At 35.7% G+C, this 15,626-nt stretch overlaps 1 protein-coding gene across 6 annotated transcripts in view; it reads left to right on the top strand.

The window, feature by feature from the left end:
• Positions 1 to 14,953, top strand: part of PHKB (phosphorylase kinase regulatory subunit beta) — a 214,910-nt gene extending 199,957 nt beyond the window's left edge. For all 6 annotated transcript variants that reach the window (XM_072827267.1, XM_072827266.1, XM_072827263.1 and 3 more), the window contains 5 exons: positions 2,005 to 2,139; positions 7,922 to 8,051; positions 10,920 to 11,027; positions 13,253 to 13,393; positions 14,043 to 14,953. In XM_072827267.1, coding sequence (XP_072683368.1) covers positions 2,005 to 2,139; positions 7,922 to 8,051; positions 10,920 to 11,027; positions 13,253 to 13,393; positions 14,043 to 14,180 — 652 coding nt within the window. In that variant the 3' untranslated portion in view covers positions 14,181 to 14,953. The remainder of the gene's footprint in view (positions 1 to 2,004; positions 2,140 to 7,921; positions 8,052 to 10,919; positions 11,028 to 13,252; positions 13,394 to 14,042) is intronic.
• The last annotated feature ends 673 nt before the right edge of the window (positions 14,954 to 15,626 follow it).

Raw genomic sequence — 15,626 nt, 5'->3', positions numbered from 1 at the left:
CTATTAGAGAAATATAAACGGTAAATCTTAATTCTGTCACATGTTCTGTTGTTTTGTTTATTTTGTTGTTTGCACATGCTTTGTCATCATTATTGTTCTTACCAGTGAGCAACTATTAAATATTTATCATGTACCATCAACAGTAATAATAGTAATAATATATATTTTTTAAATTATTATGTTCCATCCTTGTGTATCTTTCATACATCTCAGTGCAATTAACTGGTAAACTAGTTAAATTCCTAACTTCCAGAAATGATAACAACAGAATATATGGGAAAGGGTAGGAAAAGGAATTGGGTCGCCTCAGCAGAAGGCAGTGAGATTGGAGCAGTCAGAGAACAAGGACATTTGCCTTGTGGCCTGTGGCCTGGCCCAGCAGGCAGGGACATATGCCTGGCTGATATCACCTGGGCTCAACTGGGAAGGCTTCACGCTTTTCTTATTTTTTTCCTATGAGAGACATTAAAAGTATCCCATGGGGATGCATCAGTGTTGTTTTGCAAAGCAGCCTTAGAGAAAGAAGGACTTTAATCTTTTGATTATTTCCACCCAGCTTTTTCATCCTCTGTACCTGCAATAGCCTTGTGGGTTGTTTTTCGATAAAGTGTATCAGGAAAAAGATAATGACATATTTGAGTGCGGTAACTTAACCACTTTAAACTCTTCACTGCTGTAACCAGACATTTCTCCCAGTGGGTTGGCTATACTGCTCCCCTTTGGGAGACAAAGTAATATGGGTGGTGAAGGCACATTCTTTCTAGTTGCTGAGCTGCACTGTCTGTGTTTGTTATTCAGTGTTCATCGAAGGATTTAAGGATAAAGCTTGGAAATCTGCTATATAAAACTAATTCCCTAGCTCTTCCTAATGGTGTGTAGAGTTCTGATTCCCTAAGGCACAGTATTATTTCCATGGTTTTCTTTGTTTTGCATAACTAGTCTGAGTTCTTTCCTCAAAATACAGTAAATGAAAGAAATGAGATGAAACTGTAAAAATACATATTAAAAGCTTCTTAAATTAAAAAGTGAAATAACGTATATGTAAAATAATTCAATATTTTACCTTGGAAAATGCAAGACACATAAATAGCAATCCAGTTGCCTAAGTAATTACATTAAAGCCTCCTCTGCAATAAAAAAAATATTTTATAAACAGCATTTAAATATCTATTAAAGAATAGATTCTTTAAGAATAGGTACATGAACAGCATTTAAATATCTGTAAAGAAGATTCTTCTGAAATCTGTTAAAGTATGTTCTCTAGGGATCCCTGGGTGGCGCAGTGGTTTGGCGCCTGCCTTTGGCCCAGGGCGCGATCCTGGAGACCCGGGATCGAATCCCACATCGGACTTCCGGTGCATGGAGCCTGCTTCTCCCTCTGCCTGTGTCTCTGCCTCTCTCTCTTTCTCTCTCTGTGACTATCATAAATAAATAAACATTTAAAAAAAAAAAAAAAAAAAAGTATGTTCTCTAATATACTCCTATAATTGAGTTCTAACTAACTGTGTCCTTGTATTTCGAAGGCAGATACTTCCCTGTCTTTTCCAAACACAAGGGAATAACTGCAAAGTAAAGGAAATAGGTATAAGTGCTTGTCCTTCCTGGGAAAGGAACACTTATGTAATAGCATATCTCAGCCCATTTCCAATTCCAATGAATTGTTTTTATCCTACTTGGATATATCTAGTATTATGAAAATAATAGTGTAGCAGCTATTGTACACAGTATACTTTTGTACCAAATTGATAGAATCTCATTTAGTAAGAACCTCAGTCCTTACCTATTTTTAAGTTTACTACCTAAGCACATATGCAAAAGCAGACCTGACCTCTTTTTTTAAGAATCTGGTGATGTCATATAATCTTGATGGAAGTAATTATATCAATGGTTCAGAAAATTCCGATGACTTTTTCTTCATTCCCCTTTGAATGGGTCAGTGCTGTCGAGGGGACTGCTGTGAGAAGCACGAGGTGATTTACTGATTCATGCTTCTCTTTGTTTCAGGTGGATTATCCATGCTATGGAGTATGAACTACAGATCCGTGGCGGAGACAAACCAGCTAGAGACTTGTATCAGCTGTCACCTAGTGAAGTTAAACAGCTTCTGTTGGATATTCTCCAGCCTCAACAGAATGGAGGGTAATGAGGACCCTTTATTACCTACAGAACACTCTGTATTTATAGTAACATCATACTCTGATATATATGCCATATATATATTTCATTCATATATGAAATTAATAAGATAGTAATAAAATACAACAGTATCAGAGGTCACCTTACTAGGAGACAGTGTACACAAAGATACTACTCAAAATGTTTATCTTCAGCTGTGATTTTGTATTAAATTTAATTTTATACTGTTTTCTGGTATAGCTTATCAGTGTATCTTAATTTTTATTTTGTACAGAATATAAGAGTTTTTACCACTTTGGTCAATTCCTTTTCTGAACCTTTGTAGCACTTACCATCTCTTCCCAACATTTTGGCATAAAGATTTGAGTTAGGTAACATTATTTAAATACATTGCCTGTAACTCTGTCTTCCTAAGTAGACTATAAACTTATTCAGAGCTAAATCATTTCATAGACTTAACTTGTGTAAAGCTTAGAATAAACAACAACAAAAAAATACTTATGGAATGCATTGAAGACTGTTTTATCACAGTAAGAGTTTTAATATAATTATTTAGGCAAGCATTTAATAGCACTATTTGTATGCCTGATATTTTCTAAGATGGTATAGTTATATGCCTAGAAAAGAAGTCCTCTACAAAAATAGATTTGAGGAAATGGGAAGACATCTTTGTTCTTACAGAGGAGCACTTAACATTATAAAGATATCAGATATAAATTTAATGCAATTCCAAAAAAATTCCAACAAGCTGTTTATGGAGGTAGACAAGTTAATACTAAACTTCATATGGAGAAGCAAGCATGCAAGAATAACCAGAACAACATGAAAGAAGGGCTTGCCCTAACAGTGAAACATACTATGGAGCCTCTATGATAAAAAGTGTGCTGATGGCACATGAACACTTAAATAGGCCAGCTGAACAGAATGGAAAGCCCAGAAACAGACCTTAAGCACATAGGAAATTTAATGTGTGATGAAGGTGCATCTCATATCACTGGATCAAAGATGGACATTATTTTTTTAAATAAGTAGTGATGGGACAACTGAATAGTCATTTAGGAAAAGAGAAAGTCAAATCCACACTTTATACCATACACAAGAATAAACTCCAAATAGCGTTTGCTGTCTAAATATAAAAAATGAAACCACACTAGAGCTAAAAGAAGACATGGGTAAATTCTGCTTTAACCTCGGTATGAGAAAGACTTTCTAACTATGGCTCAAATCTAGGGGTATTAAAAGATTAATAAGACTATATAAAAATTTAAAACATCATTTTGCATGGCAGAAAATAGACAATCTCAGAAGACAGCTGAGAAACTGGAACAAAAAATAGGCTACAAATGGCTAATTTCCAAGAATTCTTAAAAACTGAGGGACAAAGAACCAAAAACCCAAGAGAAAAAGAGGAGAAAATATGATTAATTAAATTCATTTAAACATAAAAAATGGACTTTAGATATTTAAAAAAGATGTTTGAACCAACTCATAGTTAGAGAAGTATAAACTAAAACATATTGGGATGCTATTTCTCATCTATCAGACTGGCAAAAGTTAAACATTATGATAAACATTTGCTGTGGCTGTAGGGAAACAAGACTCTTGTGTAGCTGGTAGGTACAGCCCTTTTGTATGGGAATTTGGCAACATCTAAAACAAGTCTACATGTGCACTTAACCCCTTGACTTTTAGGAATTTATTCTAGAGATGTGTTTCCAACAATATTGCATCATTGTGTATAAATTTTGGAGTGCCCATTACCTAAATCCTTGTGCATAGGAGAAAATTTGAATAAGCTGTGGTGCATCCACAGATGGAGTGTGATGAAGCTGTGAAAACAGAAGGAGCATTGTCTCTGAACTGATATGGAATCATTTCTACAATATATTGTTAAATGAAAATAACCGTACAAAAGAGCATCTGTAGCATGCTACTTGTGTAAGAAAGGAAATATTTGCTCATTTGTGCAGAAGAAATACAGGAAGGTTAAACTAGTAACTAAGGAGATTGGTTACCTTCAGGGAGTGGATGAGAACAGGGTGGAACAGCTGGGTACAGCGTAATAGGGTTGAATGGGAAAGCAGTATTTTCCTGAATATCACCATTTTGTGTAGCACTGACTCTTAAACTGCCATAATATTTTATATACCCAAAATGTAGTAACTAATTAAAATTAATCCAGATGTGGAAGGAATACAAAACAATACAAATAGTAACAAATGAACCTAACTGTATGCCAAATGAATAATACTCCCACACTGAAGGGAGTTGGGAAGAAAAGAATTAACCCAAATACCTTTGGAAAACATTTCTAGATACTGTAAAGCTAAAGAAAAAAAAAAGAGCTATACACAAATACTATACTTACAGTATATTAATAAGGTTTTTTTAAATCTCACAAAGGTAGAGATTAACAATTTTGAAATTGATATATATATATAGTGTAAATATATTGTGGGTAATGAAAGCCATACTTGGCTCTGTTAGAGCAAGTAGTTACAAATAAGGGAAGGGGAAGGGCTAGAATATAACCTGTGGTGGTAGATTGAAATTGCAGGTGTCAGTATGAATTCATGGTTTTCACACAGATGGAGACAAATAAATGTGGATGTGTGTGTGTATATATGAGTATATATCCATATCTTTCTTTGCTCTGTCCATTGGGAAGACCCAGAAGCAGTGAAACCCCCACAGCAATGAGCTAACTTAGTGCCCAAACACTGGTTTCTAAATAATATCTTTTAATAGAAGGAGCCAACATTCCATGGAAAAATGGTTGATTCTAGGTCCAGGACAGGAAAAATATAAGATACAAGCCTAGAGTATCTTGTGGTACCAGAAAGTAAGATAGTACTCCAGAAAATTATAGAGGTGTGTTAGAAGGATATTGGAGACAAATTGAAGGAGGCTCAGTGGCCAAAGATGTGACAATTTGAGCAACAAAATAAATAATAATAATATTGAATTATAACCAATAGAATAAAAGTGCTTGAGTCCATGCTGATATAAATAGATAAATGGGACAGAAGGGATTCTTTCTGACAGTAGAATTCCAATTAATAAGTGTAGATGGAATAATGGAAGTAGAAAAGCATCATTAGACGAATACAATAGTAACCATTATTGCGGCAGGAACCATCAATGGATGCTAAATTTAGTGGGTGGAAGTATTATAAGAATAAAAAAAATTTGCGTAATTTAAAAGTATTTCTACTCAAGATACTTTTTTAATTGCAAAAGGAAAAATGCTAACTTTACAACGAAGGAACCCAGTAGACACTACCTTAATCAAATGATCAAAGTTAGCATCCTAGGAACAAGACACATCAGTATCATGTACTCCATGATATGATATACTAAAAAGGCACAACCACTTCTGGATACTCTTGCCAGAAATGCATAATTTAAGTCTAATCATTAGAAAACATCAGATAGACCCAAATTGAGGTGGATTGAGGTGCAAAATAACTGACATTTCTAAAATGTTAAATTCATGAAAGATGAAAGAAGATTGAGGAACTGCTACAGATTGGAAGAACCTACCTTAGGAGACGGAGGTACCAAAGGCAGTGTGATGTCCTGCATTGAACCCACAATCTGAGCAAGGACATTACTAAATAAAATGGCATAATGGCATAAGTTGAATAAGGTCCATACTAATAGTATTGGGTCAGCGTTCATTTCCTGGTTTTGGCAAGTGTTAGTGTAAGATAATGGAAGTAGGAGAAGCTGAGTATATAGGAACCTTGTGAATTAATTTTTTGACTTCTCTGTAAATCACATATTTCAAAGTAAAAAGCCAAAAAATAAAAAATAAAAGAGAGGTCCTCAAAAGTAATTCATCTCCATTGTGAGTATTCACACATTTCTACTTTCTTTGTTGTTCTAAATAAACCTCTCCTTTTTATAATACTAACCATGCCTTTAGAACTCTGAAAACACCTTTTTTTTTTTTTTTCTTATTGTCTCACAAAGGGAATATCAAAAAAAATCAGATGCAGAATACTGGGTATTCAGTTTTGCATCCTCATTATCCAAAGTAAAACATCAGCAAGAAACCCCTACACTGGGACACCTGAGTGGCTCAGTGGTTGGGTGTCTGCCTTTGGCTCAGGACGTCCCAGGATCCAGTCCCGCATTGGACTTCTTGCATGGAGCCTGCTTTTCCTCTGCCTGTGTCTCTGCCTCTCTTTTTTCCTCTCTCTCTGTGTCTCTCATGAATAAATAAATTCTTAAAAAAAAAAAAAAGGTTGGGGGGAGAAGGAAAAGGGGAAGGAGAAGAAACCCCTGCACATTTGAGCTTCTTCTCTTTAGCCAGACCCTGAACCCAGCCACACAAGTCTGGGTCTAACAAAAAAAAAAAAAAAAAAAAAATGTGCATCCAAAAAAGATGCCTCACTCGTTTTATGCAGTTTTAAAACTTAATTGGTCCTCTTTCATCAGAACAAAAATGTCTTTTTCAATATATGTCTCCTGCATAGCTATTTTCCTACCTAAGAATATTGTTGGTCATATGCTTTACCTTGTGGTTGAGAGCACATTTCACTCAATGCGGGGATCCCTGGGTGGCTCAGTGGTTTGGCACCTGCCTTCAGCCCAGGGCATGATCCTGCAGTCCTGGGATCGAGTCCCACATCGGGTTCCCTGCACGGAACCTGCTTCTCCCTTTGTCTGTGTCTCTGCCTCTCTCTCTCTCTCTCTCTGTGTCTCTCATGAATAAATAAATAAAATCTTAAAAAAAAGAAAACATTTCACTCAATGCCTATTTTAATATCAAATATAAAAGATGTATATTTGTTCCTCTCTGCAGCTTTTTGGAAGAATATACTACTGTGTCTTTGTGTGTTCTTTTTCAAATTATGCAAATTCTGCATCTTTAGCAGTTTGTGAATGAGTAAGTATTATATCTTTAAGATGTAATACTTAATCCATGGAAATAAGAGATCTAGAATTTTGGCTTATCACTATAGTGTGATTACTATGATGTGTAAGATCATGTAACTGATTTTTCAGCACTGGTACTTTCGCCATATTTAAATAGAAAAAAATAAATATAAGGTCTAAAAAATAAAATATAAGGTTTAAAAGAAGGTAATTTCGTTAGATGCATAATACTTTTTTGAGCCTTCGTTACTTACCAAATGTTTATTAAGCATCTTTCTGGGAGAGTGCATAGGAGTGATCAAGCCATATGATAGCCATGCTTTTATGAAGTTGTATATTTTTTTTATTTTTTTTTAATTTTTATTTATTTATGATAGTCACAGAGAGAGAGAGAGAGGCAGAGACACAGGCAGAGGGAGAAGCAGGCTCCATGCACCGGGAGCCCGACGTGGGATTCGATCCCAGGTCTCCAGGATCGCGCCCTGGGCCAAAGGCAGGCGCCAAACCGCTGCGCCACCCAGGGATCCCTGAAGTTGTATATTTTATTGTGTGTAAGGACTTCATGAAATTATTTTGAAATTCCCTGCTTCTGTGTTTTTAAATAGAGTTTCTTTGCATATTAGGAAGTCATTTGATGCCTTAGTGAACAATATAACTTACTAGAGAATATCATTTTGCCTATTAAATTTTTTAAAATCTTGGGTATTTTCTCCTTTTGGCAAGCTCTGTATTCACTATGAAATATTTAGTAACCTCTGTAACACATGGTAGATATGCATCATTGATGGATTTTGGCTTTTATTGCTCACCCTATTGGAGCAATTAATTCATATTGAAAACCCTGCTGTCTATGAGAACAAGCTTGCTTTTCAACTCTGAGGCATTTTCTTTTGGTCTACAGATGTTGGCTGAACAGGCGTCAGATTGATGGGTCTTTGAATAGAACTCCTGCTGGGTTCTATGACCGAGTATGGCAGATCCTGGAGCGTACACCCAATGGTATCATTGTAGCTGGGAAGCATTTGCCACAGGTACAGCCCCACTGTATTTATGTCACTTAAGGGGACCTAAGGGAGTAGGGAAATCTTTCCCCTTCTGCAATGCAAATAGTCTTTCTGCTTATTCCATTTTCTAAGAGTATTTAAAGAAAGGATATCCAGATACCTGAAGGGAGGGAATACTAGAAAATAAGATACCTAATCAATTGGATTGGAAATTTTTTTCCCCAGTCTGAGTTACTTTAATTTTTTAAAATTAGTGCCTCTCTATACAAAAGCCTTGCTTAACCAAATGGATATTTTCCTTAAAAGTTGTATTTAATCAAAAATCTTTTTGTGTTATTTTATTTCAAATGTTTCAAGGAAGCTCTGTGTTTAAGGGAACCATATGACCAAACCTTTTGCCAAGCAGCTGTCCTTCCTTTGTTTATTTATTAGTGAAGTTAGGGTTTCTTATGTTAGCATTACTATGAATGTTGGTATTTCTTTACACCAAGTGATAGTGGGCCAGTGTTGGAGGACCTCACAAACAATAAAACATACATTCAAAAGACAGAACCAAATCTGACCTAAGAAGCAAAGTGACTTAGTAGTGCTGTGAATAAGGAAATGACTGAATTTCAGTGAATGTGAAAAATGTAATAAATTTTTAGATCATAGATAATCACTTAATTTACTCAAGATATAACTTAGCTTTGGTCCAAATGAATTAGGGCTCCCTCCTTCGGATGGTTACACAAGTTGTATAAACTGGCTTGCTTCTTTGATTTGGTTATTTTATTTAATACTGACATCTGACTCATTCTGCTTATATACACACAAGAATAATTAGGCCTTTTGGAAATGTAGTACCATATTTGTTTTTAGTAATGAAAAGTCAACCAAATTATTTCCAATGAAGGTCCTTATACAAATATAGTATTCTTAAATACACATACCCACACTTATTTTGTTTATATGTACACAGTATTTCTGGAAGGACTCACAAGATGCTGGTAGCAGTATTTTATTTGCCTTGGGGAAGGGAACTGTGGTTTGAGGACACAGGGGAGGCTTTTGACTAAAAACCTCTTTAACCATTCAAATTTGAACTGTGTGCATTGATTACTTATTTTTAAAAATGAATAATCACTGTTAAAAGAATTCTTTATACTATTCACAAACTGTTGAGTAGTTATATTTGGTTGTCAATATAGGTGCTCCATCCCTCTCCTCAGATACTCTGTGACCATCATATGGGGCAGCACTGTCATGAGCAGAGAACAGGCCTCCATTATTCCTGCTCTGCTTCTGCTAGGCCTCATGTCTGCATACATTGGACTATGGCGACCTTTTGCTAGCTGCTTTCTCAGGCCCCTCTAATACCTACTAGATTTGCATATAATTCTCTGATTGCCTAGGCCACTTACATTTTATATTCTCTCTTTGCTAACAAAAATAACAGCAGATGCATACTAAATATTTTTATGTGCTAGGCACTTTTCTTTTTTTTTTTTTTTTTGCCAGGCACTTAAATCCTCACAACAATCTTTTGAGGTAGGTGCTCTATTATTCCCACTTCACAGATGAGGAAACTGAGGTACAGCTAAGTGTTTTTTCCCAAGGTCATACATCTAGGAAGTAGTTGACCCAGAGTGTATCACCTATCCCCTACCCTATTCCTGGTAATTTGACTTCTAAACCTTTTGTCTTAACTTCTATGCTATTCTTTGAGAGAGTAGGAAATAAAGCAAGCTTGATGTCTCTTCTCTAGGTTTGTCATGGTTGCACAGTAGCCAGGTTGACTTTTCAAATGAGATACATTAATATGAAATTGATATGAAACCATGACAGGACCTTTCTTTCCTTCTGTAGCCCTACTAATCTCATTGCTAGACATCTAAAGAATTATTATTACTGTGTTTAACAACTGGGCTTCACTTTCCCCAAACTAGGTACCATCTATAAACATTAATAATAGGTTAGATTATACTGAATATAGAATACAATAGGTAAACCATATTGAATTATAGGGCTGATGCATTATTTTACCAAATCAAACAACTTTGCTATCATTTGATTTCAAGGGGATATTCCTGCTGGGTCCCATTTGAAGTAGTAAGTAGACACACTTTGTTCTGAGGCTGTGATTAAGTTCACTGTAAATCATCATTGAGGTGGAAGCAAATAAATATGACTCACCATCTCTGCATCTCTGGTAATAAGTCTGGTAACTCCATCTGCTTTCCACCACACAAACCTAACAGAGTCTTCTTTTCAATCCTTTGAGGGTTAGCCATCATGCCCAGAATTGGATATGCATTTGGATTTGAGTTTATTTGCTGTTTTCATTTCATTTGTAAAAAGTAAATGGAAGACTATGTAATACTCTTGTTTTAAAAGAAATATAAAGGGTAGGGTGAATTCTTTTAGTTTTAGTTTTTTCCCTCTGTTTTCCTGCCATTTCTACGTGCAATGTTGTTTTTGCTTATTTGTATGCATTTTTATGCTGCCAGCTCAGAAGGGACCTGCCACAGAAATGATGTAAATTCAATATCAAGTGACTTACATGCTAAAGTCTGACAGCAAGCATAACTTGTTGTGTTAATTCTGAAAGCAATATGTACTCTATTTGTTGTCTCAATTTTTGGCTGTTTCTTTTGTGTGTTGAAGTGGATTTCCAATATAGTCCCTTTCCTTTAACATTTGTATAGTGAAGATAACTACTAAAAACAGAAGGTTTAATTTATCACAATAGTCAGCTGGTTGGCTTCAGTAGTTTGACATATATAAAATGCTTAAAATGCTCCCTAAGGTTTTTAGGAGCTGAAAAAGTTTATTGATTAGAAAATGAAATTCCTCTATTAAGTGGGAACCACAGTATAACAATGCAGCATGTTAATATTGAGTTATTTTTTTCAGCAACCAACCCTGTCAGATATGACCATGTATGAGATGAATTTCTCTCTCCTTGTTGAAGACATGTTGGGAAATATTGACCAGCCAAAGTACAGACAGATTGTTGTGGAGGTTTGTATTTAGAAATGTAGATTGCTGAAAAGTGCTTTCTATCTGCTCCCTGAAAATTAACCTAAAGGAAACTGCTCAAGAGACCAGGAATTCTACTCCTTACCTAACCTGGATCTCCTCTGTTTGAGTCTTGGAGAATATAGCCATCCTTGACCCAAGTCAAGGTACATAAACAAATCAGAGAGAGTGACAAAACATGAGAGACTCCTAATTCTGGGAAACGAACAAGGGGTAGTGGAAGGGGAGGTGGGCGAGGGGATGGAGTGACTGAGTGACGGGCACTGAGGGGGCACTGGACGGGATGAGCACTGGGTGTTTTAATCTACATTGGAAATAGGGCTCCAATAAAAAAATATACAAAAAAAAAATCTTAAATCCTTCCGTGTAGAAAGACTGCCCAGCTTTTTTAGACACATACTCACTTCTCAAAAGCAAGTGCATTAAAAAAAGAAAAAAAAAAAGCAAGTGCATTAACACTACTAAAAAACAGAGGAAGTGACCTTTTATTTGCTTTAATTTCAGGGTTGTTTTTTTTTTTCTGTTTACAGAAAGAGTGCATGACTATTGTAGAAAGTTTTAATAGTTCAGAAAATTATAGAAAAGAAAGCAAAAAAAAAAAAAAAAAAATCCCCCCATCCACTATATCCACTAGCAATAGGTCATCAGTGTTGGTATTTTGAGGGACATCTTTCTAAACATCTCTCTGTGAACAGAGAAGACATGCAATTTTGTGCTGTATTATTTTATAAAAGGTTAAATGCTAAAATACACACATGTGCATGGTGTATACATGTGCTCTTTTGCCATTTTAAAACATTATGCCAAATATGGAGATAATCCCCATAATGAATGGATTTAGCATATAGTACATCTTCACTTTGTCTCTTTCTCTGGGAATGTCTCCATCAGATTTTGTGTCTCTTGTGGTTGGGTAATATGTCTGAGTGAGGGAGAAGCTCTCAGTAAGTCCTGGATCTGGCATCTAAAATCCAATCAGAGTTGAGTGAGATTCAGTCTTACCTCAGATGTGCCAAGATTCCCTGACACTATCAGCCAATCAGTTTTGTAGCATGTGGGAATGAGGCAACCTGAGGTCAGGAAGAGATGGGGTTATTGGAGGGGTGGATGCCTTCCTTGTGCTGTCAGCCTTTCAGTGTCTAGTGCCTATCATGTGGGAACTACAATAGACATGGAGGTCCTTCTTGTTGACCAAATGAGGGTCTCTTTGCAGAAGAATTTCTCTTTTGAACTAGAACAAAATTTCACATTCTCCTGGCTAAAGTCCTGCCCTGCCACATTGTAACACCTGGATTTTTCTGAAAGTGTTTCATTTGGTTCTTTTAGGTTCTGTTTTGGAAGCATTTAGATAAAGTATAATCAGGAAGATTCCCAAATTAGGAATTATGAGGTCTTTTTTCCTGTTCCATGTACAAAGTCAGAGCCATAATCATCATCCTAAATTCTTTACCAAGCAAGCATTGTATACTCAGACACAATCTTTGTGTCTAACAGTTTGTCATCTAAAATGAATGTTACTACTTAGGATGAATGTATGAGATAGCTAAACAATAGGGTGATGCATTAAACTAAGATATGCAGACCCAATAGTACTCAGACCAGAAAGAGGTCAAAATTAGGTGTGTTTTTTAAAACATAACCATCCCCTGAGAAACACTATGATGTCACAGAATTATACCCGTTTGGGGATGTTGGGCTCCAGGTCATTTGATCATGAGCCTAGATCCAGAGTCTCCACTGAACTCATCTGCCTTCTTTGGCATTGTGGCCTACTTACCTTTTCTAGGGCAGCCTCTGTCCCACTGGACACTGATTTTGGTGTCTTGCCAATAAGGATTAATGCCCAGAGGCCAGAAAGTTCAGACACTTTGGGTGAACAGGGCACTATGTACTGTTGACTGTGATGGGGAAAATAATTTTTCTTACTAGTTTCATTGAAATGAATAAGCTACAAAGTTATATACATAATGACAGCTACAAAGATACATATATTGAAAAAAAATGTGCAGTTTCCAAACAGAACTTAACGCTACTAATTTGCCAGATTAGAAAGATTCCACTCACAATGGTCCTACAATCAGTCATTGTACAGAACACACTGTGAGATTCAAGGGTCATCCATCAATCTGAGTAAAGAATGAAAACATGTACAGATTATGTTGCTTTTATGGTTCATATAATTGTCTTTCAACCTCTGTCTCTTCTAGTTACTAATGGTTGTATCCATTGTATTGGAAAGAAACCCTGAGCTAGAATTTCAAGACAAAGTTGATCTAGACAAACTAGTGAAAGATGCATTTCATGAATTTCAAAAAGATGAGAGTCGACTAAAGGAAGTTGAAAAACAAGTAAGTAGAGAAAACAGCTTTTTGTAGAATTTTTTCATTGTCTCGACTCTTCAAAATATCCCTAATCTCTCATCACTTAACTTCCAAAACAGATTTATAGAGTGCAAAATAGAGTACTTGCGGGGCAGGGAGAAGTCTGACTTATTTGAGAAATTAGTAGTGCTTTTTAGTTAATTACTAGTCAGCTCAGCTATGAAGCTCTGACTAAAAAAAAATTGGGAAGACATAAATTTCCTTTATATAGTTAGCAGTTAAAATGTGTTTTACCAGAAAGGAGCCATAGATTCCAGAAGGCTATAAAATTAAATTCTGGGGAGGATGGGAATGCATAACAGGCTGCATTGGTCTGTGTATACTACCTAATATAGTCCCTTCCAGGCTCTCCATTTAATATTTTATGCTCATCTGTAAAAAGGTTCCCTAAGTAAATAAAAATTATCAGCAAAGAAGAGAATACTAAAAATGTCTCTCTTTGTTTTATATGCTGAGAAGATGCCTTAGGAAAATGAAAGAAAAGCTCAAGAAGTTTCTATTTTCCATGAGGAAATCTTTCTGTGAATTTATTTTTCCCCCTAGGCTGACACTGATTTTACCTGTCAACTCTTTACAAACAAAAATCAAATGACTTACTTACTGTTTTCCTTTGTAGGATGACATGACTTCCTTTTACAACACTCCCCCACTGGGAAAAAGAGGAACATGCAGCTATTTGACAAAGGTTGTGATGAATTTGCTGCTAGAAGGAGAAGTCAAGCCAAGCAATGATGACCCATGTCTGGTTAGCTAGTGAGGAAGGTGTAAAAGGCTCTGTTGAAATACGTTTTCTGGAAGTTTGTTAAGTTTTGTATTGAAGCTTAATTCAGGCCGCCGTGAATGTAAGGACTTATTATGTTGGTGAGGTGGTTGCCACACCCTTGACAGAGTTAGTGGATCTTGCACGCCATAGTCAATCTAATGGTAAAACATGCTTTAACTACATGGAAAAAAAATCCTCATGATTATAATGCCAACCACAATAATAATCTTTACTGAGTGATACAAATAGTTAATGAATTGAAAGTTCACCACTGCATGTTTTATGATCAGATAACTCATTGAAATGAGTCTTTGCTCTTTAGACTAAATTCCCACCTAGTACTGCCATTAAAATGAATTTGCCAGCTGGTGTGCATACTGGAAATGAAAAGATACTGAAAGAATGGAACGAATGGTGAGCTTAACTCAGTGGCACTGTCATACTGGAAAAATACAGTAAAATCATAAAAACAGATCTGCCAGCTGATGTTTTTATTCTCAGAAACAGCATTGTTGATAATATTTTAGTATACAGAGCTACTGTACAATTTTTACCTTGTAAACATGACTGTGGTTTTGTATTTGTGTTGACTTTAGGGGTTGGGATAAAATACAGTATAATATATACCTTATCAAACATTTTCTTTGAGCTCTTACTAAAAATATGGCATGCATAAGATTGTTCAGAAGAGTAGACTGTTAACCTAGTTTGTACTAGTAAAAACAAAACTGAAAATCATTAAACTTTATTTCTGAATTAATGAATATATCTGGACACATTTTTGGTTCTCCTGTTCACACTATTAAGTCTATTACTCCTGAATATTCTCAGTTTAATTGATCTGGAGACAGAGTGGAAGAGGATATATGGTACCTACCATTACACATATTTTACTACCAAATTTATTTAAGCAAACTTTAATAAAAATAGAAAATAGATTAAACGTTTAAGTTTTATGAATTTATATCCTTATTGAATGTTAAACAGCACAGCCCATTAATTTTAGCCAGAGATCCAAAGAGAGTCATTTTTCTGACCAATCATATTAGAAGTATCACCTGAGAAGTCAAACTTGTTACATAAAGGATGCAGCCCATTTGTAGATCTAAGAAACATAGGACAGGTGGCTTCAGTAACAAGTCAAATTGATATCAAATAAATGGATGGGTGAATTCATGGAAAAATCTGCAGAGTCAGGCACATTTCTCCTAACTTTGCGGTGTATTGCGTGGGTCTTGTATAAGAAATCATATATGCACTTTGGCAAAATTGAGGAGAATGAGGTAAAATCTGACCTTAGAGAATATCTTAAGGAGAGGGATATGACAAAGAAGATAATTATTTGATAAATTAAGACAGTTTATGAAAAGATAGAAATGGGGTGCCTGGATGGCTCAGTTGGTTAAGCTTCTGCCTTCAGCTCAGCTCATGACCTGA

Source organism: Canis lupus, chromosome 5, assembly GCF_048164855.1.
Source record: "Canis lupus baileyi chromosome 5, mCanLup2.hap1, whole genome shotgun sequence".
NCBI classification, from domain to species: domain Eukaryota; kingdom Metazoa; phylum Chordata; class Mammalia; order Carnivora; family Canidae; genus Canis; species Canis lupus.
This window is presented reverse-complemented; position numbering and strand designations above follow the sequence as displayed.